This window comes from Cyberlindnera jadinii (assembly GCF_001661405.1).
Source record: "Cyberlindnera jadinii NRRL Y-1542 unplaced genomic scaffold CYBJAscaffold_1, whole genome shotgun sequence".
NCBI classification, from domain to species: Eukaryota; Fungi; Ascomycota; class Saccharomycetes; order Phaffomycetales; family Wickerhamomycetaceae; genus Williopsis; species Williopsis jadinii.
The window spans coordinates 1,275,818-1,299,717 of NW_017963652.1; the positions used below are offsets into that span (position 1 = coordinate 1,275,818).

At 43.4% G+C, this 23,900-nt stretch overlaps 9 protein-coding genes across 9 annotated transcripts; 3 read left to right on the forward strand and 6 right to left on the reverse strand.

Moving 5' to 3' along the window:
- Positions 1-112: 112 nt before the first annotated feature.
- On the reverse strand, positions 113-706 carry RPC19 (DNA-directed RNA polymerase core subunit RPC19; the record flags this gene model as incomplete). Its single annotated transcript, XM_020213256.1, has 2 exons — positions 113-436; positions 543-706. 2 exons carry the CDS (start codon positions 704-706, stop codon positions 235-237), a joined length of 366 nt encoding a protein of 121 aa, XP_020073344.1. The 3' UTR covers positions 113-234.
- A 1,365-nt stretch (positions 707-2,071) lies between these two features.
- Positions 2,072-2,890, reverse strand: CYBJADRAFT_9915 (uncharacterized protein). The gene has a single exon (XM_020218048.1). It carries the CDS (start codon positions 2,639-2,641, stop codon positions 2,168-2,170), a length of 474 nt encoding a protein of 157 aa, XP_020073345.1. The 5' UTR covers positions 2,642-2,890; the 3' UTR covers positions 2,072-2,167.
- CYBJADRAFT_165607 (amino acid permease) lies at positions 2,191-4,783 on the forward strand. The gene has a single exon (XM_020214113.1). It carries the CDS (start codon positions 2,657-2,659, stop codon positions 4,346-4,348), a length of 1,692 nt encoding a protein of 563 aa, XP_020073346.1. The 5' UTR covers positions 2,191-2,656; the 3' UTR covers positions 4,349-4,783.
- A 1,742-nt stretch (positions 4,784-6,525) lies between these two features.
- AZF1 (Azf1p) lies at positions 6,526-7,568 on the forward strand. The gene has a single exon (XM_020214114.1). It carries the CDS (start codon positions 6,542-6,544, stop codon positions 7,490-7,492), a length of 951 nt encoding a protein of 316 aa, XP_020073347.1. The 5' UTR covers positions 6,526-6,541; the 3' UTR covers positions 7,493-7,568.
- Positions 7,569-8,740: 1,172 nt separating this feature from the next.
- On the reverse strand, positions 8,741-11,405 carry CYBJADRAFT_192961 (uncharacterized protein; the record flags this gene model as incomplete). The annotated part of the gene is made up of 3 exons (XM_020217463.1): positions 8,741-9,395; positions 9,461-9,497; positions 9,520-11,405. The coding sequence occupies 3 exons, from the start codon at positions 11,403-11,405 to the stop codon at positions 8,946-8,948; spliced, it is 2,373 nt and encodes a 790-aa protein (XP_020073348.1). The 3' UTR covers positions 8,741-8,945.
- Positions 11,406-13,177: 1,772 nt separating this feature from the next.
- On the forward strand, positions 13,178-16,001 carry CYBJADRAFT_165611 (uncharacterized protein). Its single transcript, XM_020214115.1, has 2 exons — positions 13,178-13,351; positions 13,565-16,001. Exons 1-2 carry the CDS (start codon positions 13,304-13,306, stop codon positions 15,887-15,889), a joined length of 2,373 nt encoding a protein of 790 aa, XP_020073349.1. The 5' UTR covers positions 13,178-13,303; the 3' UTR covers positions 15,890-16,001.
- A 193-nt stretch (positions 16,002-16,194) lies between these two features.
- Positions 16,195-18,248, reverse strand: CYBJADRAFT_182489 (60S ribosomal uL13 domain-containing protein; the record flags this gene model as incomplete). Its single annotated transcript, XM_020217044.1, has 4 exons — positions 18,129-18,248; positions 17,667-18,066; positions 17,087-17,125; positions 16,195-16,763 (listed from the first exon to the last, which is right to left on the reverse strand). Exons 1-4 carry the CDS (start codon positions 18,201-18,203, stop codon positions 16,195-16,197), a joined length of 1,083 nt encoding a protein of 360 aa, XP_020073350.1. The 5' UTR covers positions 18,204-18,248.
- A 165-nt stretch (positions 18,249-18,413) lies between these two features.
- ACO1 (aconitate hydratase ACO1) lies at positions 18,414-19,910 on the reverse strand (the record flags this gene model as incomplete). The annotated part of the gene is made up of 1 exon (XM_020214116.1): positions 18,414-19,910. The coding sequence occupies one exon, from the start codon at positions 19,908-19,910 to the stop codon at positions 18,414-18,416; it is 1,497 nt and encodes a 498-aa protein (XP_020073351.1).
- Positions 19,911-21,839: 1,929 nt separating this feature from the next.
- On the reverse strand, positions 21,840-23,876 carry CRT10 (Crt10p). The gene has a single exon (XM_020217285.1). The coding sequence runs from the start codon at positions 23,805-23,807 to the stop codon at positions 21,894-21,896; it is 1,914 nt and encodes a 637-aa protein (XP_020073352.1). The 5' UTR covers positions 23,808-23,876; the 3' UTR covers positions 21,840-21,893.
- Between the last annotated feature and the right edge of the window lie 24 nt (positions 23,877-23,900).

Consider the following 23,900-nt stretch of genomic DNA (forward strand, 5'->3'; position numbering starts at 1 on the left):
ACATGAACTGTTAAGCTATATCACCTAATTTGCGTTCTAGGGTGTCAGAGTAAGAAGCACTGTGTATATTTGTATGTGAAGATTTATAGGCGGGCTCTACAGTTGTAAATATGAGTATTTAGAATTGCATTAATGTACAGTATTTTCCCTTTATATACCTCTCACTTTTCTGTTGGTAATGATTATAGATTTTGGGTTTAGGTTGGTAACAGGATTATGATGATGGCAATGGTCTTAAGGCTCTTCTGTAGAGTAGTCAGCAGCGTTGATCTTCTCCGAGAACTTATCCTCTATATGTGAACAGAGATCTGACAAATCTGCAAGACCCTTTTGGAATGCCTCCACAGCAGTTGTGCTACCATACGTCTGAATACGGATGTTGAGCTTTGTCTCTGAAGGATGTGGGATGGAGTAGCCACAGAATTCAACATCAGGACTAGAATAGTTCATGTGTTAGTATACGGATTAAGTTGACGGAACATCTTTTTCCAAAAATGCCAAAGACCGTTGCCGATCCTTCAGAGGGTGAACGTGGTACTCACTTCTTCATTATTATGTATCTGAGAGCGTTACCCAAAGTGTGGTCTTCTTCTGTAATTTGGAAAGAAGCTGCAGTTCCATCTTCTGTAGCACCAGGAAGGATCTTAATCTTTTCTGTGTCCAAGACCTCTTGTTCTTCTTCTTCTTCTTCAATGACGTCTTTCATGGAGACGTCAACGTCTTGAACTGGTTCTTCTAATGACATAGTGGATCAAATTGGGGCAGAGTGTAACTGTACGAGCGTGTTGACACAACGGGAATGGCGTGGATCAGCAATAGTTTAAAGAACAACCACAGTTAAATGCTCATCTCCTACTTTCTCGTCACGGTCAAACCGAACGATGAAGAAGAAAAAATTTGTGTGTGGGTAACCGATGTGTGTCTCCTACCGATGAGTATAGCACATTCACAGAAAAGGGTATTACCCTACTCTATGGCCCAAGCTCCGACTCTGGATCTCCCCCGGAAATACTGGATCTATTGGTACAGACACTAGGAGGGTGCAAAAGGCTTATGTTGGGCTTTGGCCCTTGAACTCGGCGTGATTATGGCGATCTACAATGCATCATGGTGACATCAACACTGGAATTTGTATTCTCAAAGTGCTCGATCAATGCAGAACACTCTCTGGGTGTAGAGTTTTGATTCATCCATGCCATAGTGACTCGTTGAAGAGAGCCATCAGAAGGGAAACGGAATTTCTATACGCTTTAGATGTCACCATATATGTACTAGTGCAATGTTGCAGCACTAATCTCGAATCTCACACCATTTTGATAACATTGCTTTGATTGCTTCAATAAAGTGAAACTTTGCACGCGACATAGATCCTCTTTTGTTCAAAGCTGCGATAAGAAACATCACATTTCTCGATAACGAATTGAAGCAAATTCCAGCTCAAATCATCGAGGCGTCTCTCTACTCAGCTCTGGGCAGCACTTATGGACCAACTACACTGATTTCAAACGAGCAGGTGGTTGCTCCGACAAGAAAAGATCGTCATGGAACTAACTTGTAGGGATCATCTAAAGCTGCTGGACCCAAGCACGCGCGTCAAGACTCCCAACGTGATCTTTGGAAACAAGTTGTAGGCCGGTGTGATCACCATTATATATTATTTTCGCTTGCAAGTCGACTCGCCCATGGTGGCTTGTGTAACTCTAGAACCCCTACCCAAGTTAATAACGATACATGTCGCCATTAAAGATCTACTTATCAAAACACCAAGCCCATCCCCCTGAGATCAAGGAGTGGCACTGCGCCGATGTTCGCCGAAGAGTTAGCCTCCATCGATAGTGTGCCTGTAATCACAGACCCAGCCATACCACAAGACACCATGAAGCAGCCTCGACACGACAAGTACGTGTGTTGCGCGAACCAATGCAGCCAAGTTTGCTTTCCTTTTTTTCGATTGAACCCCCAATCCGACCTATAGCGTTAGGCCATTGATATGGCTACAGAATCATTTATCACTAAACCCCGCTACCACGGATAACTAACGTTTCTGAAACGACGTAATTATCCCTAATGGACTTCAGAAGCGATCAAATCTAACACCCACATAGACACGCCCATCTTCTTACATCTCAGCGCCAATTCTAACACGATCAAGTATACACCAAGTCGGTTAAACATTCCTTACGTCCGTATCTTTCCCCATACATTGTTGTGTAGCCCACAAATCGAGCGAGACTGTCATTTGCGGCACCTGCTGCTTTTGTATGACGTTAAGACAAGGAACAAACAAAAAAAGAAATGTTGTAATACTGCACCCGCCTTTCAATTTTAATCTAATTTGGGGGAAACAACGCTTTAAATTTACCCCCAACCAGTTTGCTTTTGTAGCGTGTTGTTCATGTGAGATTGGGCTGAAGAGAAAAACACAGAGATGCCTCTTGGACGCCCAGCTTGCAGCATAATATGTGACGCTTCTCCTCTTATATAAAACGATTATTGGAGCTGCAAAAACGGACTTGTGTGCCTTGTAATGGAATACTGCTCCATAAAAACTTGTTCTCAATTTGACTTTTTCCTTAAGGTCCCTTCTCCTTTGACTCTGTGATTTCTTAGATCTCGTGACAACTGTTATTGATAGAGTCATAAGACCTTACCAACCATGTCCTCATATGAACAGTATGAGATGAAAGATGCCTCGTTGAAGGATGGCTCCAAAAATACAACGCGTCTGGATGAAGATGTGGAGAACATGAACTGGGACGCGGGCTCAGATGGATCTTCTAAAGGCCCTGATGCAACTACGGGCCATGTTAGGGATACACAGGTTAAGAGGGCGTTAAAGCCTCGTCACATCACGATGATTGCGCTTGGAGGTACCATCGGTACCGGTTTGTTCATCGGTCTCAGTACACCGCTCTCCATTGCCGGTCCAGTCGGTGCTCTTATTGCTTACCTCTTTATGGCAACCTTGGCATACTCGGTTACACAATCGCTTGGTGAGATGGCAACGTATATCCCAGTGACTTCGTCGTTCACTGTCTTCACCGCCAGATTTTGTTCCCCAGCCTTGGGTGTCACTATCGGTTATATGTATTGGTTCTCATGGGCAATCACCTTTGCGCTTGAATTGAGTATCGTTGGTCAGATTATTGAATACTGGACATTTGCAGTTCCCTTGGCCGCGTGGATTGCAATCTTCTTCGTTATTCTTACCTGTGGTAACTTCTTCCCTGTTAAGTACTACGGTGAAGTTGAATTTTGGGTTGCAAGTATCAAAGTCATTGCCATCATCGGTTTCATCATCTACGGTTTGTGCATGGTCTGTGGTGCTGGTCCAGAAGGTGCTATTGGTTTTAGATACTGGAGAAATCCAGGTGCTTGGGGTCCAGGTTACCTGTTCCCAGATACTGCTAGGGGTCGTTTCTTGGGTTGGTGGTCGTCACTTATCAACGCTGCCTTCACATACCAAGGTACAGAGTTGACAGGTATTACTGCAGGTGAATCTAAAAACCCTAGAAAAACAGTTCCAAGAGCTATCAACACCGTCTTTTTCAGAATCTTGATCTTTTACATCCTTTCCTTATTCTTTATCGGTATGATGGTTCCATATAACGACTCTCAATTGAACTCCGATGAGTCATATGTGTCCTCTTCACCTTTCATCATTGCTATTCAAAACTGTGGAACTCCAGTTTTACCGGATATTTTCAATGCTGTTATCTTGACAACCATCATCTCTGCTGGTAACTCGAACGTTTACGTTTCATCCCGTATCTTGTATGCATTGGCACAGAACAAGTTGGCCCCAAGAGTTTTCACTTTCACTACAAAGGGAGGTGTCCCATACATTGCAGTGATCTTCTCTGCTATGTTTGGTCTTTTAGGATTCATGGTTGTTTCAAGTGGTGCCACGACGGTCTTCAACTGGTTTTTGAATATTACAGCTGTTGCTGGTCTTATTGCATGGCTTTTCATCTCCGTCTCACACATCAGATTTATGCAGACATTGAAACACCGTGGTATTTCACGTTCAGAGCTGCCGTTCACGGCTACTTTCATGCCATTCAGTGCATGGTATGCGACTTTCTTCTTCTCATTGATCATTTTCTTCAACGGTTATGACTCGTTTGTTCTGGGCTTCAGCACCGACGCCTTCCTTACAGCCTACATCTCCGTCTTCATCTTCCTGGGGTTGTGGATTTTCTTCCAGTTCTTCTGGTTCAGAGGACCATTACTCGTTCCAATTGAGGAAGTTGATATCGACACCGACAGACGTGAGATTGATAACATTGTCTGGGAGGAGGAACCACCAAAGAACCTCTGGGAGAAGTTCTGGGCCGTTCTTGCATGATAACTCAACGTTTGTGATGTTATATCTTCTCTTCTTTGTACCATCTGTATTTTAGTTCGATTGGGCTTGCTTGCATTGGCAATCAGGGTTTAGTGCTGAAGAATGACCTACGCACACCCCTGCTTCTCACTTGATTTTACCATGTATATCACTTAAGCCATTCTCTAGACACCAATCGCTTCTGTAGCATAGTACCCCATGTCCAAGCCTTGCAACATCCAAACACCAATGGTCTCACTGTTCCCAGTGAATGACGTCAAAGTTGCTGCTCCCCCCCCCCCCGCGACTGGCCGTGCAATTCAGGGAAAACTAGGAAAAGGAAAAAAGAAAGAAAAAAAAAAGAGGAACCACAGCAATGTGTCCGGTTGTGTGTGTCAGCATAAACACAACAACACATCTCTATCGAAGGGCCCACATCTGTCTGACTAAAAGAAGCTAATAGACCAAACAGCATAACCAATCCATTCATACGTGAATCAGGTTAGCATCAACAGACTACGGTAACGACAAGCGCATCTGTAAGATCTCAGTGGCGACCAGTGTTTTTTCCCTCTATCAATTCGCCCGTGTTTTTTTGCCCATATCTGTTTGTTTATTTGTTTGTCTTTTCCTGTTGCGTTTTTTACCTGTTAGTGAAAAGGGGTATCAGCTACAGCTTCCCTGAAGACAGTGAATAAATCAACACAGTGGGAAGTTGGTTACTAGTGACAGTGTTCATTGCCGTCATATTCAGTTCTTGGAAGGATTCCGGATCCCATTTCCACGGTTACTGAAGTGAGGGGGGAAAGGAAAGTAAACAACGAAAACGAAAAGGGGGCCAACTCTGTGTTTGTTTACCAATCAATGGAGATGGCAAATTCAAACGGTGCATCTAACGCATCGAACGTTCCAGGAGGTAGCGGGACTGTCTCTTCTCAACAGGGTCAGGGAATTCAAGGCCAAGGTGGGATGCAACCGGCTCCAAGCGTGCAAAGCGTTCAAAGCTCGACGCCCGGTATTCAGGGACAGCAGGGTCCACTCAATAAGCTGAACGAGGACTCAATACCGAGAATGGGGAGACAGGATTCTCTATCGTTCTACACAAACCTGGGTCCCAACGGTCAGCGGTTGTCGACGAATTCATCCTTGGGCAACTCGTTGGGGTTTGGGAGCTTAGATGCTGGCCAGCCGTTTGACACCGGTCGAGGATTCAGCGTTATCAACAACTTGTTTCTACCGCCACAGCAACAGTCGCAGACGTCTAGTATTGGCGGTGTCAGTAGCGGTGGTGGCAACAGTGGGGTGATCAGCAATACCGGCAGTCAAAATCTTGTCGGTGGTGTTACACCGACGTTCCCTCCTCAAAATGACTACAATACGTATAGTGCGCTGAGACGCCCTTCAGAGCAGTTGGAGCCGTTCAACCCAAGTGTGAAGCTAAAGATGCCATCCTTCTCTAAGAAGAATTCTGTGACCTTCCCAGCTGGCACTTCGTTCTCTGAAGGCGATTTTGATCTGTTTGGTAAGAGAGATTCTGTGAGGGCAAGACAGCCAAGTTTCCTGACGACAAACCTCGATGGCTCCGATTTTGATCTGTTTGCAAAGAGAGATTCTATCAAGAATATTGGTGACGATGAGTTGGGTCTAAGAGATTTGGATCATGCAAAGGCCAGACCACAGCTTCAATATCAACAGAATATGCAAGGCCAGATGAGAAGTATACCTGAGAATTCCCAGGTACGTGATGTTAGTAAAGATGAGTTCAGAACACCAGTATTCACAGGTTACAGAGGTACTCGGCAACAGCAGCAACAACAGCAGCAGCAGCAACAACAACAACAACAACAACAACAACAACAACAACAACAACAGCAGCAGCAGCAGCAACAACAACAACCATCACAAATGCGTGAACAGCCATTCTCTCAACAGATGTTATCACAAAGGCAGAAACATCAATCAACCATTCAAAACAATTCTCAGCAACTACCTCCACCTCAGGTTGTGCCTAAGAAGCGTCAAAGAGAAATTAAACAGCAGAAACAGCAACAAGCTCAACAACTACTTCAGCAACAGCAGCAGCAACAGCAACAGCAAGAATCGCCGGGTCAGCTCACTGCATTAAACCAAAATTCTGTTTCCCAACCAGGATCTAACAAAGCTACAAGTGGACGTCGTCATAAAACTGTCAAATCACTCCCTGAGAACCCAAAGATGAAAACTGCTTCATCGGTAAATCCAAGTAATTCTTTATCAGATGAGAGACCATTGTTGGGTGCTACCAAAGTTGACCAATTAATGCTTGTGATTCAAGCTCGAAAGAAAGGTATACATGATCAGATCCCAAGGGCGTCCGATGGCACCATTTTAGATAACGGTGCTGGTGTTCTTCCCCAAGAAACTGAACTTGTCGGTGGTATAGATAAACCAAAGAGCAAAGCTGCGAAATTCCATGAATGTTCGTACTGCCATAAACGATTTACACAATCTACACATTTGGACGTTCATGTCAGATCGCACATTGGTTATAAACCATTTGCTTGCAATTATTGTGGAAAGAGGTTTACACAAGGTGGTAACTTGCGTACTCATGAGAGGCTTCACACTGGTGAGAAGCCTTATGAGTGTAAGACATGTGGGCGTCAGTTTAGCAGAAAGGGTAATTTGCAAGCACATGAACTGACGCATGGTAATCTGAAACCGTTTCAGTGTAAATTGGATGGTTGTAATAAGTTATTTACACAGTTGGGTAACTTGAAAGCTCATCAAAACAGATCACATCTGAAGACGCTTAACGAATTAACAAGAAAATTGGCTGAGGTGGACCCATCCGATGAACATATCAAACCAGAGGAGCGTGAACTGTTGAATTACTTTGCCGATCTATACAAGAACTCCAACAGAGGAATAAAAGGTCGTGGTAAGAAGAGCTCTAGTGTCGGTTCAGCTCCAGGATCTGCAATAATTCCAACTCAACAGATGGCCCCTCAACAGGACAGAACAGTCCAGCAGCAAGGGCAAGCACCACAGCCACTGAAAACGTCTGTTGAAGGCCAATACCTCGTTGGCACCCCTGGTGAAGCACGCTTCGATGGGTTTAATCCCGATTATCAAATGTCTGGTTCAAAGAAGATCGAATTTAAGGACGTCAACTACCAACAATAGTTGACTTGTACAACCAACATTCTTACTTGTAACTTTTATATAATGAATTTTAATGACAGCGTCAATATTTGTGTGTGTGTTTTATTAATTTACTAACGTCTTGCTTCCGCGTGTCATGGAGCTATGCTATTGAGCCTTACAAGCTTGGTCCTTATTGGACTGTGCTTGAACCTCATGTCGTGGTATTACTCGTTGCCACCATTGTTGTATTGAAACAATGACTAACCTGGCCTACAGTGTAAGATGATGGTTACTTACATCACCTAGTTAAGTAGTCTGTATTGGTTCTGTATTATCCATCATTAACAGCATCAACATGGCTAGCTCTGGGAGATATTTATCAAGTCCATCTCTGTGAGTGGTTGATTCGACTCATCGTTATCAATGTTACTGATGAGGTTTAACGCGAGCTGCTCTAGTGGATGCCATTCCTCAGGAAATACTAGAGAGCAAACACTTTAAGCTTCGGCAGAGTGATAGTCATTGACGGTTTGCACATAATTCACGGACAGCCTACGTGAGTCGTAATAGTCACACATACTGTGTAAACCAAAACACTTCACACAGATACCACATTAATCATAATACCCACATTACTGTTTCTACCACTTGTGCGAGTTCTTGAATGCAAAAATGATTGCTTAGCATCACCAAGTACCAATCCAGCAGGTATCCGTGTAATTGAAGCATAACCAGCAAGCATAACATGATATAAATGAAAATCTTCTTCAAAAGCTCTAACCAATGATCCTGAAGATAGTGCTATTGAACCTGTTGAAAACATAGGTTGCAATGCACGAGTTGCTTAGATAAGTACATGGCATTGGTCAAAGGTTTTCAGCTACGTAGTCAAACCACCCGTCTGCTCTCAGAGTTTTGTCAATCGCTAATAAATATTAATAGTTGATAAGCCCATTGACTGGTAATAAGATCTACTACTGGAAATTCAGCTTGTCAGACTGTAAGCATTTGTCATCGGCTCACAGTTAGACATCTTGTTAAATCGGTAACTGTTCTTGTGAGCTACAAAGTCATCGAAAGAGCTGAAGGCGTGTCTCTGAGGTAATCTCTTGCGGTATTTATACCAGTCATTATTGCATCATTGGCTTCAATTCATTGCTGATTTGTATGCATTATGAGAGATTAAAGTGAAGCCCATCATCGTATAAAAGTTCGACATAATCTGTGCATATATATGCATTCAATGGAAAAGTTGGTTTCGTATAATACAACAGGAAGCTCAGGAATATCGCTATGGAGCTGCTGATAAATTGACTTATTAATTAGTTGTTCTATATGGACTTCCGGTAAATCGTATATAAAAGACATTAGACCTTTGATTTCTCGAAACAGTTGTAAATAATGTAAACTGGTGTCTTCAACTGTGCGCCCAGTTGGTTTGAAGAACAATCAGCACACACTAAGCGATAATCTTCAAGCTTTCAACAGATCCTCATTTCATGAAATTGCTGAAATCTGTTGTACCTAGGGTTGACCATGAACTGTCTAGTTCCTGTTTAAACTCCGTAGAGTTGTTCATAGGCAAGTCGTCAAAATTAGTTGGCAATGGAGTCGTCTGTAGCCCACTAGGTAAATCACCACCATTTGCACCTGGCCCAACGGATCCATCTGGACGCTTAAGCATATATGGTGGCAGGAAACGACCAAATATTTGCATATCCAATTGGTCAATCATACCAGGCATATAACTATTTTCAGGTGGATTTGTTGGTACGTCAGTAGCATTTGCTGTTCCATTATCACCATTATTAGCAATAGGCTGATTGATGAAATTGTCAAAGTTTGCTAAATGGTCAAAGTCATTCAATCCTTCCTCCAATTTAATGTTATTAAACTGTTCCTGTTGTTGTGGTTGTGACTGTTGCTGTTGCTGCTGTTGGACCTGGGTTTGATTAGCACCATTATCAGAGCTGAACTGATACGTCGCTGTATTTGGCTGTATTTGACTGCCAGGCATGAGATTCTGAGAGGTTGGAATATCTCCCTGAGAAGTAACTGTAGAGTACATTTGTCCTCCCTGTTCTTGAGAATGTCTCTGCTTTTCCATTTCTCTTTGTTGTTGCAGGTACTGGGTCTTTCTGTTCAGTTTCTCAAATAATGAGTTCAAAATGGTGTAAATTCTCGATGCAGCCATCGATGAATCTTTCAAAAGCGTAAGTATCTCTTTACCAGCTTCTGCATCACTTCTTATATTATCGTAATCAGGATGGAACTCATCAGGTGGAACTTCATGGACATAATATACAAGACATGCAACTGAGAAAAAAATTGTGTAGATGGAGAACCAGTATGATCCAGACAGCATATTCTTCTTAATCATATCTTGTGCAAGCTTAACAACTGTTCTTGCAACACTGATACAGTTTTTGGCTCTTTGAATTGAAAGGGCATCCACATGTGGTTGTGCTGTATACTTTGGTGAGATGTAATGAATGAATGGTCTGTAGAGTACAATTTGAACGTGCAAAAATGACAAGTGCAGTAACCTATTAGCTTTGTAGTACTGGAACGGTGGATCGAATCCGGGAATGAGTTCCTTCGGTAAATTGGACAACCACTCCCTTAATTGGAGTTCCATTTCGGAAACTTTTTCATGAGAGGTCAACCTCAAGTCGTTATTAATTGCGTACAGGTTCTTCGCAATGTTGTTCAGCACGAGAATCAACTTGGTGTGAGAGTTTGCAATCGCTGCTGAACTCAACTTTCCTTGTGTTTGCTCCAAATACCCTTGTTCTGTTATCTTGTCATCGTCCAATTCCAACGGAAGGTCTTGTTCGATATCCTCCGGGTCAATTGATCTCGGTAATCCTAAGATGGTATTAACGTATATGTCCATCTTGTAGATTGTCCAAAATAGTCTCTTTCTTGTTTCCAGCTCTATAGGGTTGAATCCATTCTCGATCTTTCTGTGCATACCTTCTTTCAAAGCTGATCTCAAGGCAACACCAATGTAGGAATAACACGTTGTCAATTTTGCAGAACATTGCAAAAACAGAGTCAACATCACGATAGTTTGAATGGCGTACAAGTCACGAGCATCTGTAATATCAATCAGCTTTCTAGCAGCGATGAAGTATCTGTAACCTTCATCTTCCAAGAACTTGTCGTCCACTCCATTTCTTTTACTAAACAGCGCACCCACGGCCATGACGGAATAAGCCAAGGGTAAGAACCTATTCTGCTTATTCGTATAATTCTCCGGGTCAGTTTCGTATAAGTCGTCCAAATCGCTAATGAAGGAAGGTCTGTGGTAAAATCTGAACAGAACACAAGGTGATGCCCAAGTCTTCGTAACCAACTCCAAGGCAACATTTTTTGGTGGTAGAATGATTTTAATCTCACGGCCGTCTCTTGACTCTATCGAACCATCAATATTGGAATGAGGTATAAGGATTCTCTGTTTCTTTGAAGGCCTTGAGTTGGAATCGGCAGTGGTCCCACTGAGCGTGGACTTCCAACCAGAGTTTGGTGGTGAGCCTAGATCTGGATCTGACTTGACAGAGGCAGGGGCCTCTTTCAGGTACTCTTCAGCCACTGTTGACAAGTTGAGTGTACCGTCGGAGGTTCTCAGGTCGTTGAACTTCTTTTCGAGCACTTCGAACTGAAAGCTTGCATCAAAGACATCAACACCCGGCAACAGCAGTTGCAACACCTGTTCAGCAGCCCTCAGCTTGGACTCTATGAGGTGGAGATCTGCCCCTGTTTTCTTCCTATTAGTCGGCTGGTCATACGTACAGTCATACGAATAGACCGTACAATGAATACAAGGCTGCTGCCCATCACATTTCACCTTCTTCTTACGACACTCGTCGCACGCCCTTGTAACCCTTTTCCTCTTCTGAATTATAGGTTGCTGGTTGGTACCATCATTGCTGTTGCTATTAGTGGCCATCGATGCGCCTGTAGCTGTGGCGGTCTTGGCTTGGTCGGCCGGCACACCGAGACCAAACGTATCCTTTGGTGACATGATATGTAATATATGGTCGCTCCCACGCTTTGAGTCCCGTGGTGAAAAGCTATTGGTATTAATGTGTTATGTGTCACAACGCAAAAAAGCTGGTAGAGATAAGCAGAGTTCGGTTCAAACTATTGCGTATAAAGCATCAACTCCGGAGAAATAGGTGTGCAAAGCTTGTAGATGATCAACAACACTTGATTGACAGAAATCGAAATCACAACGTGAAATTTAAGAGAACCGGCTGGTACCAAATTCCAAAAAGTGGCTATATAAGGCCAAGATACTTGTTGATATGTGGCTAAAACCTCTTAATGTGCGTTGCAACGAGTTTGTAATGAAGAAATTGGCGCTATATGTACGACAATGGCGAGAAATTAAAAAAGGGCGAAAAGTAATCGAAAGAGAAACACCAAGAAAAAGAAAACCACTCATAAAGGTGTCACTTGCTAATGTGTGGCGCTACTCCTTGGAAAGGTGGTGACCTTTGAAGCGTGAAGCTTCTTGTGGTATGTATGGTAGGCTACTTGGGGGTTTTCAACTCTTGGATCTCCCTCCCGTCCTAGGAGCTAAACGCTGAAGCAATTCTCTTTGCACTGTACCTCTTCCTTATCCATTGCACTTGCGCGATTTTCGTGTTTTGGGGTGGTTTCCTGGGTGAATTTTTCAAGAAGCGCTTAAGTTTTGCGCAAAAAGAGTGATGTATTCGGTAGAACCATGCAACATTCATTTCAGGGCCAATTGTCATATCGAGAGGATACCTAGCGCGAATATTCCATGTATAGGCGGACATCACTTTCCCAATTTTGCAGGTGAGTTTCCATCACCGACAGTGGCGTTACAGCATTGCAGCATTGCAACTTGCAAACGCTATAACGTGTCACATGATGTTATCTATTTAGTAATACGGGAGGAATTGTGTGTCACGGTGTTGCAGTATCTTCAACATGACGACAACCTTAGAGCTCGAGAACGCTCAAGAACGCTCGAGAACACCCACTCTCCGCACTCAACACGGGTGAGAATAGCAATGGTAATTTTTGCGGTTATTGCAACTCATGCGTACGTGCACAGCGTAAACCTAACGAACAAATAATGCCAGCGACAATTTTGCAATCAGGAGCTGCCAAGTTGTAAAAAAAAAGAAGAACAGAAAAGGAACAGAAAGAGGACGAGATCTTTCCATCTCGATTCTGCACCGTCGCTAAACCATTGTGCCTCATCGTGGTGTCTAGATGTATTACATAATCTGAGCGCCAACGGGAGAATGAGGTGCGCTAACCATTAGATTCTCGAAGAAGAAAACACACAAAAAACTGAGACTGCGCGCGGAGGTTGTGTGTTTGTTTACACAAATAAACAAAAACAAATTTTTCTGGAGGGACGAAAAGAAAACAAAGGGGAATTCTGTCCGTAGGAAAACAAAAAAAATCACAAAATCACAAAAAAATCACAAAAAAATACACAACAAAAACCCATTAAAAGTCAGCAAGGAGGAAAACATCCAACGCCATTCCGATTAAACTCACTACGAAAGAAGTTAGTAACACTGACCGATCAGCTTGCTTGTGGATACCGTTTTACGAAATTTTTCATCCGCAGAAGAATCTCATTGGTCGACTTTCTAAACGTTTTTTTGTTTGTTTATTTGTTTGTTTTCTTTGTTTGTTTGTTTACTTTGTGTGTTGTGTGTGTGTTTTTTTTTTTGTGCGATTCTCACCAAAACCAATTGACAACAAAACAGTCGCCTCTCCCTTCCCTATCTTTGCCCCTTTAAGAAGGTTACAACAACAACGAATAAAGTAAAAAACAAAAAGTGGACGAGACAGGTAACAATGTCTGACTCTTCAAGAAAGAGAAGTGCTGATGAAATGGGCGGAAATGTAAGTACAATCCACGTTGAGTGTTGTGACTTTTGCTTCGCTGTTCGGGAAACATCGACATGTTTTTTAACTGTGTTGCTGCTGTTTCCTGGCTGGCCATAACTACGTGGTTCTAAAGCCAACAGACTGACGTCTAATCCGTCCAAGAGGACGCACAAGTTCCACATACACCCTTTTCAATCCACAGAGTACTAACACTACGGAATTCCATAGTACCTTTCCGCGTATAGTGATCCCAATGAGCTGGTGAACGCTGTTATTGCAAACTTGAACGCCCCAGAGGAGAAGACCATCGCGGCTGAGAAGTTTGCCAATGACAAGAATACCGCTACAGAAGTCCAGGCATATGCTAAAATTGCCGGTAATAACTGGACTTATTACGTCAAGGCACTGAACGTAACCATTGGAAGAAATGAGGAAACTGTTGAGCATCCAGACGGATCCACCACAGGCACAGATATTGTTCTGGGACCTTCCAAACTGGTAAGTCGTTCTCATGCCAGTATAAACTACAACTTGAACACAAGATCATGGGAACTTTACGTTACAGGAAGAAACGGTGCTAAAGTGAACACCGTAAAGGTTCCATGTGGTGCTAATGCGGTCCCTACTGAACTAAACTCTGGTGCTGTCCTTGACATCGGTGGTACACAGATGATGTTTATACTGCCAGATGCCCAGCCGATTGTTTCAAGGGCCATATTGGATCAAGTTGCACCAAAACTACCACCTCCTAAGTCTAAGAGAATGGCATTGGATGTTTCTGTCACTGCGAATCCTGTTCCTGGATCGTCGACTTTCAACAATAACTCCACATCATTCAACAATCGTGGAACAAAGGGGCTTTCGGGACCCATGAAGGCCTTCCAAATGTTTGAAAACAACGATAATAAGTCCCCACAACATAGTCCATCTGTGGAGAATGACTTATCCACTGATGAAGCACGGGATATTAAGCCTCCTTATTCATATGCTACTATGATTACACAAGCAATCTTATCAAATACTGAAGGTGTGTTATCATTGTCAGAGATTTATGATTGGATAGCAAGTCATTATGCATTTTACAGGTTTTCCAAATCTGGTTGGCAGAACTCCATTAGACACAACTTATCATTGAACAAGGCATTTGAAAAGGTTCCCAGACGACCAAATGAACCTGGAAAGGGTATGAAATGGCAAATTAGCGATGCGTATAGAGACGAATTTATGAAAAAATTCCAAAGTGGATCGTTATCAAAAGCAAGAAGGGGTTCATCTGTTTCAAGACAATTACAATTACATCTGATAACGCATAATGACCTTCCAGCTTCTCAATCTCAAAGACGGAAGGTTATTCAGCAGCATTACCCAAATGCGCCTCCTGAGTACCAGCAGCCTTTAAACCCAGAACAACAACAACAACAACAACAGCAACAACAACAACAACAACAACAACAGCAGCAGCAGGTGCAGCAGGTGCAGCATCCACATCCTCAAGCGCATCTCCAATCAAACGAATCATTGCAATATATAAATGCCACACATGCTGCCCAAACAACAAAACCACCTCATTTCAATGGGCCTCCTCACAATCCATATGTCAACATGTATGTACAGCAATTACCGCCTCTTCAACAACAACAACAACAACAGCAGCAGGGTCCACCGGTGGCATATCAACAGACGCTTTACCCTCAATCAAGAGACTCATCCATCGTTAGTGGTACAGGATCACCACCACCCGGTTATCATCCTTTACCTCACACTCAGCACACATTGCCTCCTCAGCAGCAGCAAGTATTGGGTCTTGGCCAAATGCACCAACAACCAAAACAACAGCAGGTTCAACAACAACCTCAATTGCATCAAAATCATGTTCTTGTGCAACAACAAATGCACCATAATGTACAATCCATTGGAAATAAGCGGAAGAAGGAGTTGAAGGATGGTCAACCAGGAACCCAACCATTGTCTGAAGGAAGTGTAATATCTTCATCGTCACAGACCAAGCCGTCTAAACTATCTACGGATACAACTGAGGTTAAGCCTTCAACTCGTGATGATTCAGCTCCACAGACACAGTTATCTTCACCCGTCAAGAATCCCGCTACCTTTCAGTCGAATGGAGTAACCAGTGCTGATGGTGCGATTTCAGGAGCCAAAGATGGGCAGTTGTCAACTGATTATGGAATGATTGCATCACCAAATAAACCGTTTTCAATATCTGCCGTTGAGGCTTATACACCTGAACGTGGTGCTCGCAAAAAAGACTCTGGAGAACCTGGTCAACCTGGTGCTTTACAATCTTCACCTGCACTTTGGAACTTTGTTCAGTTCAGTACCCCCTTACAACCTGGTCAGGGTAAAGATTCTGCATCTCCACTGAAGAATGGGTTTCAGAATGTTCCAGATTCTCCTTTAACATCGAAAAATAAAGTACAACAACGCCAACCACTGCCATCACAACAAGAACAACAATATCAACAACAACATGATAACGAGACCCATACCAGCGATTTACAGAATGTTGATTTGGCCAAGGGTTTCAAAAAGTGAATTTTTGTCACCTTTGTCGTGTTGTCTTAATGCTTTTACGAATGTGTTTTAGAATGACTCAATGTTGTATAGAAGAAAGCTGGAGAGCTTGACGGATACAGGTCTATCCGATATTTAAAAAAAGTAAAAGTGTACATATTATATGGCATACGATATTCTTATGATCTAGAAAACAGGATGCGTCATTCAATTACATGTTGAGCGTTAGAGTAGGGTCGAAATACGTCTACAAAGTTTGGTACAATTACAGATAAACATTTAGACTAAACCTATACTCGTTTTTCCTCTTTCATCATCAAAACCGCTTAGTAACCAAGGGCAGCCAATTCCTTGGTCACCTTAGAATCAGCTTGGGAAGCCTTAGCAGCCTCAACCTTCTTGGTAGCAGCTTTCTTCTTAGCATAGTACTCAGCAGCTCTAACTCTTCTCTTGTCCTCCAACTTGGAAACGACATCGCTGTACTTCCAACCAACAGAGGCGGACAAGTCACCGAGAGTGGTGTACTTTCTACCTTGCTTCAATCTCAAGACTCTCAAAGCTTGTGGAACGACAACTCTCTTCTTCTTGTCATATGGTGGTGGAACACCCTCGAAGACTTTGAGTCTCTCCAAAGCAGCCTTACCACGAGCAGTCTTGTGGGAAACCATACCTCTGATAGCCTTGTAGAAGATACGGGATGGGGCTCTGAAGTGGAATGGACCTCTGGTCTTGTTGAAACGAGTACCCTTTCTCAAGTAGTCATGGTATTTCAACTTGGTTCTGAAGAATTCACCAGAAACGTTGAGTGCCTCACAACGGACGACAACAACCTTCTGACCTTCCAAGAGTTGCTTAGCAACAATAGATGCAAGACGACCCAAAAGGTGACCCTTACCTGCAAGAGCTGTTAGTAATTTATTCTGATTTACTTGTTGAAGTAAGAGGAAACAATGGTATAAGAAAGCTGTCTTCTGATGTTCACTAGAGAGACCTTTAATGAGGCAGTGGACAAGTGTTGATCAATATATTCTTGCTCCATGGTAGGTTGTATCTGCTTGGTGATCTTCAATGACTGATTCATATTGTAAAGCTTTTTTTCATCTCCCGCTGTTCTCTGACCTTAAAGATGGCTGGAGACTTTAAGAAGCAACTTTCTATCCGTTCGAGCTTCCTCTCTATAACTTCAACATAACATTCAATGATGATGAGAGAACATACCGTCAACGACAACAACTGGCTCAAAAGAGTTCATGGCGACTATGATGTATGTGTTTGGTATTCACTTGTTTTGATGTGAGTTGTTGAAAGATTTCAATTTTTACACAATGCTTCAAGGACCTGTGTTCGCGCTGCCCAAGGTGAAAATTCTCCCAAATTCTATGGGACTGCTAATTTTGAAGTTTTTATGTGGGTTGGCGAATTTCCGAATTGGTGCAATCTCTGCCTAAATCGCTAAAGATACACAGGTTTTTGGTTCATGCACGCACAGGAAAATTCATCTTGTCTGCTAACAGAAAAGTGAAAAATGGGTATGTCTGTCGTGAAAAGCAATTCACCCGGACATCAGGCATAAAGAGAACTATTGTAGCCCTACTCAATATCACGTGAGAGGACTTTCAAATAGAATAGGGCTGCAAATTATTGTTTGGCTCCACACTACAGATCTAAGACTTAATTGAATTGATCAACAATCATCTACAGCGTGCCTTCTTGACTGAAGCCCGCGGTTAATTGGAGCTACGATATTGCAGATACAATTAACACACATTCACACATCAACATAATGGCATCCACGCACCATTTTTCGTAATCATTGTGATGTCAGCGTAGTATTTCAGTATGTTCGAAGTACTTCTGTAATCTCTCTCTTGTTCCACAATGACCAATGTGATGTTACTTGATATACAAAGTCTTCGGCATTTCATCATTGTGGAGTTCAAGATTTTGTGTGAAGCATTAAAGTCTGTGACTTTATCCCTGTTGAGGCACTGCTTAACGTTCACTAAGACCAGTACACGGACGTCATCATGTACATCATCAACTGACTGTTTCAAGCCTTCCAGATCAAAACACTGAGAATATCGTACATTGTTCAGTATCTCGTCCCTTAAGCCAGATGCCAGTACATCAATTGATATCCTTGGTACTCCACAGTCGAATAATATGATGCTCTGACCTGTAGAGTCCTCTAAGATACACTGGAAGAGAGTTATTAGATGCTGTTTCTGAAATATGAATCTACGTGTATAGTTAAACTCACTTTTATCGTGTCTTCTGTGGAGTTAAAGCCTGTGTATAAGAGGGACACCTTTCCCGCTTTCAAAAGTGCGTTCATAATGGGTATCTTAATGTGTCCTTCACATTGAAGTGGACATTGAAGTTTACATTCTGCAGTAGTCACGTAATAATAATACACGAACACGAAATTATATCGCGTATCAAAATAGTTTTATCGAGGAATTCTACATCTGTTCAACGAATAAGAATATTGACAAAAGAACAATAAATAAAATGGAACTATGTATGATTTATGCGTAAAACAACTTTAAGTATGCTTCTTAGAAGCAGCCATCTTGTTCAAAGCAGAACCGTACTTGAACCATTCGATCTGCTCAGCGTTGTAGGTGTGGGACAATGGGGTCTCCCAAGCCTCACCGTTCTTTGGATGCACTCTCAAGGTAACGTTCTTACCTGGAGCCAAGTCCTTCAATCCCAAAATGTCAACAGTGTCATCTGGGTTGATCTTGTCGTAAGCAGCTGGATCAACAAAGTTCAATGGCAAAAGACCTTGCTTCTTCAAGTTGGTCTCGTGGATACGAGCGAAGGACTTTGTAATAATAGCGAAACCACCGAGGAAACGTGGCTCCAAAGCAGCATGCTCACGGGAAGAACCTTCACCAAAGTTCTCACCACCAACAACGACCCACTTAATACCAGCATCTCTGTAAGCAATGGCAGTGTCTGGAACACCAGAATATTCACCAGTGTACAAGTTCTTAACAGTGTTGGCCTTACCGTTCTCAGCGTTGATAGCACCAATCATGTAGTTGTTAGAGATGTTTTGCAAGTGACCTCTGTATTTCAACCATGGACCGGCCATAGAAATGTGGTCAGTGGTGGTCTTACCAACAGACTTGATCAAGATTGGCATGTTCAAACCATCCTTACCATCCCATGGCTTGAATGGAGTCAACTTTTGCAAACGGTCAGACTCTGGAGAAATTTGGACTTGAACAGAAGCACGGTCAGCTGGTGGAGCTTGGTAGGTGTTCTCACCTGGGTCGTAACCACGTTGTGGAAGACCGTCACCGGAAGGTGGCTTCAACTTGAATTCCTTACCATCAGCACCAACAAGGGTATCAGTTACTGGGTTGAATCTCAAGTCACCTGCAATGGCGTAAGCAGTAACCATCTCTGGAGAAGCGACGAAAGCATGGGTAGCTGGGTTACCATCGTTTCTGGCAGTGAAGTTTCTGTTGTAAGAAGAGACGATTGTGTTCTTGTCACCCTTCTTGATGTCTTGTCTGTCCCATTGACCGATACATGGACCACAAGCGTTGGCCAAGACAATACCACCGAACTCCTCGAAGGTTTGCAATTGACCGTCACGGGCAATGGTTGCTCTAATTTGTTCAGAACCTGGGGTAACAGTGAACAAGGACTTGGCCTTAATACCGTGGTCAGCAGCATCCTTGATGATGGAAGCAGATCTGGACATATCCTCGTAAGAAGAGTTGGTACATGAACCAATCAAACCAACCTTAACCTCCAATGGCCAGTCGTTCTCAATAGCAACTTCCTTCATCTTGGAGACTGGGGTAGCCAAATCTGGAGTGAATGGACCATTGATGTATGGCTCCAAGGTGTTCAAGTCAATCTCGATAACCTCATCGTACTCACAACCAGCATCAGCGGACAAGAAGTCATTCTTGTACAAAGTAGCAAACTCAGCAATCTTGTTACGGCCAGTTGCGTTCAAGTAGTCAACCATAGACTTGTTGAATGGGAAAACAGATGTGGTAGCACCGATTTCAGCACCCATATTACAGATAGTACCCATACCAGTACAAGAGAAAGTGTCAACACCGTCACCGAAGTACTCGACAATCTTACCAGTACCACCCTTAACAGTAGTGATACCAGCCAACTTCAAGATAATATCCTTTGGAGAAGTCCAACCGTTCATCTTACCAGTCAACTTAACACCCATAATCTTTGGAGCCTTCAACTCCCATGGCAAGTCAGCCATGACATCAACGGCATCAGCACCACCGACACCAATAGCCAATTGACCCAAACCACCAGCGTTTGGAGTGTGGGAATCAGTACCAATGATCAAAGCACCTGGGAAAGCGTAGTTCTCCAAGACAATTTGGTGAATGATACCGGAACCTGGCTTCCAGAAACCAATGTTGTACTTAGCAGTGGCAGTGGCCAAGAAGTCGTAAACCTCCTTGTTCAAGTCAATGGCACGGGCCAAATCCTTTGCACCACCAACTTGAGCTTGAATCAAATGGTCACAGTGGACAGTGGTTGGTGTAGCAACAGATGGCATACCAGCAGACATGAATTGCAAGATAGCCATTTGAGCGGTAGCATCTTGACAAGCAACTCTATCTGGTCTGAGCTTCAAGTAGGAGACACCACGCTCGATCTCTTGGTGGTGTGGATCATCCAAGTGACCGTAAAGGACCTTCTCGGCATAGGTAAGAGGTCTTCCCAAACGTTCTCTGACAATGTTAACGTTTTCAAGGTGCTTCTTGTAGTTGATGAAGGAGTGGTCCTCAAGCAAGTTCATGCCCACCTTGGAGTCCTTGGTGAGCTCAGAGACCGTAGCAAAGCCACGAGCGACTCTTGGGTTCTAAGAAGTAATAGTTAGTAACCAATCCCGCTGAATTGAGCACGATGTGGAAAATGCTCCGACAAAACACAGATCTGCAAAAAGAGAGCGATAACCCCATAGTTTGAACCAAGGCGGCTAGTCATCTCTCGCAAACCCTGGGCCTGTGTGTGTTCCGCCCAGTACACACCACACGTGTTGCTCTATTCACTCACTTTCAAGTAGTTACGAGCAGCCAACATTTTGGAATGAACGTAATCGAAATTGTTGTTGAAGAAGGAAAGGGGGAAAAGAGAGAGAAAGTGACGAAGGAAAGGGATTCCTGGGCCTTCATATATAAACAAACGTCCAACTTTTACCAAAACGCTATACTTCCGTTACGCGCAACACGTGCAGGTCATTCTTTCTGCGAAAAAAGCGAACGTCAGTGCGTGAAAGGACCAAAAATGGCGATGAGGTATGGAAGAGTTAAACCGGGGAATCAGCAGAATTTGTTAGATATGGCAGGGTTAAAGGAGCGATCTTTGGAATTGGATGACATCTTCTTGTTGCTCGTGGCTGATATAGTCTACTGAGGTTTTTTCAGTGCCAACTTTTCCCATAGGATAACCTCAAATCGTGAGTTTTACGTCAAAAGTAAGCGTAGTTTACTCATCTGTGATTGGCTCTTGGGAGATGCCATGTACGCGCTTTCTCGTTGCCTAGGGAGTTCGCGGGGCCGATGGAAATTTGGCTCCGAGTTCGGCTTTCAAGGTTTTTCGTGGGCTTTTAGCTTTTGCTTGTTGGTTTTTTTTGTGCTTCGGCAATTGGCCGGAGCACCTTTTGCTACGGTGCTTCCATCTCTTTTCGACGATCTCCTGTCAAGGGACAGAGAGAAAGGGCTACGCAAACCAACAAATTGGGAAAGAAGGAAAAACACCACAGGATCCGATCTGAAGCCCCGTTGGTAGGTGTACGGATGTCTTCCAACCGGGGAAACAAAACCACCCATGGGCGGAGGGGGGGTCTGGGGATGAGGGACAAACCCAGAAACAGAAAAGACAGGTGACGCTGTTTCATTGGCGTGGACGGGGCCTTTGCTGTAAACGTATGATTTCTGCGTGATTAGAGTTGTGTGTAACATCGCAATTTACTATCCGGGTTTCGTTTATTGGTCTAAAGAGCTCTGTATATACGGGTGTAGAGTCATATTAAGAAATTCGACAGGTTGGTGTCGTCACAGTCTGCCGTTCTCAAGTCGAAGAGATGTGCTTCCCCGTCAGAGAAAACCAGGTAAATTTGGTAGACTGATTGCCCAATTTCCCGAAGCGCAACCCCAGCAACGGTCCGTGCTTCATCGTCTCTGGTGTTGGGCCCCTTAGGACATCTCCAGGCATGCTCCTCTCTGATGGAATGGATCCCGCGGTGCTTGACAAATCTGCCAATGGATACGATTCCAGCTTGTGAAACAGCGATGTACGCATTGATCTTTGGAATCACCCGGACAATGGAGATTCTGTTGGCGTACTCTGCATATTCATCTGTAACTAAATCGAACACCTCCTGTGTAGTGGCATTGCAAATGAGTCTGTCTGCTCGGAACAGTGCACATTTTGTCTCTGTAGTGAGGAGGAGGAATTTGCCGTCTAGGCTATTAAGTCCTCCACTCTCAGTTGTGTGAGGACCCAGCTCCATGTCGTAGTACGCCTTCTTGATACGGCTCACCTTATCGGTCACAGAGTTGAGAGTACTCCTCGAACGAGAATCTGGCTTCTCAGCGAATTGTGCAATGGTGTCAAGACATACAAAGTTTGAAGCCCCACCAAGATTGGAGGAAACCATATAGTTCTCACTTAACCCTAGGATCTCCGAGCACTTCATCACTTCAACAGTGTCAATGTCATAAGCTCCTAAATACCCCGGATTGTTCACCTCTAGGAAACAGTCCGCATCGACGGTGTTAACGGTCCAACCTTGTTCGTCAACTTTGGTACGAAACCGTACTGTACATAGTATAGAGTCCTCTGCTCTACCCAGCAGCTGGTGTAAAGTGATTGGATTGGCCAAGTCACCCTCCAAGATCTCACTTTCGATTAATTCAGTATTTAGGTCGAAATTGATGACGAGGAACTCTCCATCAATATTAACAAGCGAAACAGTCACGCTATCTATTTCAGATTTGATGATAGAGACATCTGGAATATTAGAGCTGAATTCAGTAGACTGTCCAGCACATATAACTTTCCTCTCAGTTTTGCAGAAATAAACAAGCGTTACCTTATGGCTATTATCCGACATCACAAGAACATTGTCCTGCGCATCAGCTCCCCAAACTGAAGACTCCATTGCTATCTCAAACAACGGTTGTGATAACTCTGAATACAAGTTCAGTGCTTTTAGCTCGTAGAGTAAAACTCGGCCATCGTCTAAACAACATATGAGCATATCCTCTCCCATAAGCTTAACAACTTTGACCAGATTCAAAGTATGTGGATTTACCTGCCATGTCGCATTTTGAATATGGGTAACGGTGGTCATGCGAGGTCTCAAATCATGAACTTTGATGATGTTTTCATTCTTCAATAGCGTTAGATGGGAACCAGAACCTATCAGTAACCAATTACCGTAACATTCAACCAAGTTACCCTTGCATTCAACGAAGTTACCCATTGTGGGTATTTGAATCACCTTTATAGAGCGCAGTTCCATCGAATCATCATACCGTGATGCCAGACCACCTTCTGCTTCGTAGGGTTCAAGGTACTGCTCTCGATGTACATCATAGGCTTGGTAAGAATTAAGGGCACCTTCACTTACGGTAACGTCTTCCTTCGCACTAAACGCAAACGGTCTCTGTACGTATCGTGTATCTCTCTTCTTCGACAACACCTGCAGATCATAGAACAGATCTGGATCTGTACTATCGCTGTCATCATATCGCATCGCAGCAGGTGCAATGTTTCTGTACTCCAAGTACTTCTTAAACCTCGTAAACTTCTCCGCTTGTGAGATTCTTGAGGGGATAGCATGTTCATCGTCCTGTGACGACGGAGAGAAGGGTGAACTTGATCTGTAAGTCAAACTGGTAAGTCCGCAGTCCTCTCCTTCCAATATGGACATAGCAGGTGTACTTTCTGGTTTATCTGGGATGCTAAAGATCACTTCAGATAAGGTGAAAACGCACCATTCAATAAAGCAAAGAACGTTGACTGT

Bases quoted from the DNA above. Each gene is read 5' to 3' on its own strand.
- CYBJADRAFT_165607 (XM_020214113.1), top strand. From the start codon at position 2,657: ATGTCCTCATATGAACAGTATGAGATGAAAGATGCCTCGTTGAAGGAT.
- CRT10 (XM_020217285.1), bottom strand. From the start codon at position 23,807: ATGTCCATATTGGAAGGAGAGGACTGCGGACTTACCAGTTTGACTTAC.
- CYBJADRAFT_9915 (XM_020218048.1), bottom strand. From the start codon at position 2,641: ATGACTCTATCAATAACAGTTGTCACGAGATCTAAGAAATCACAGAGT.
- AZF1 (XM_020214114.1), top strand. From the start codon at position 6,542: ATGAAAACTGCTTCATCGGTAAATCCAAGTAATTCTTTATCAGATGAG.
- CYBJADRAFT_165611 (XM_020214115.1), top strand. From the start codon at position 13,304: ATGTCTGACTCTTCAAGAAAGAGAAGTGCTGATGAAATGGGCGGAAAT. The intron at 13,352-13,564 runs GTAAGTACAATC...GGAATTCCATAG, and splicing joins CTGATGAAATGGGCGGAAAT to TACCTTTCCGCGTATAGTGA.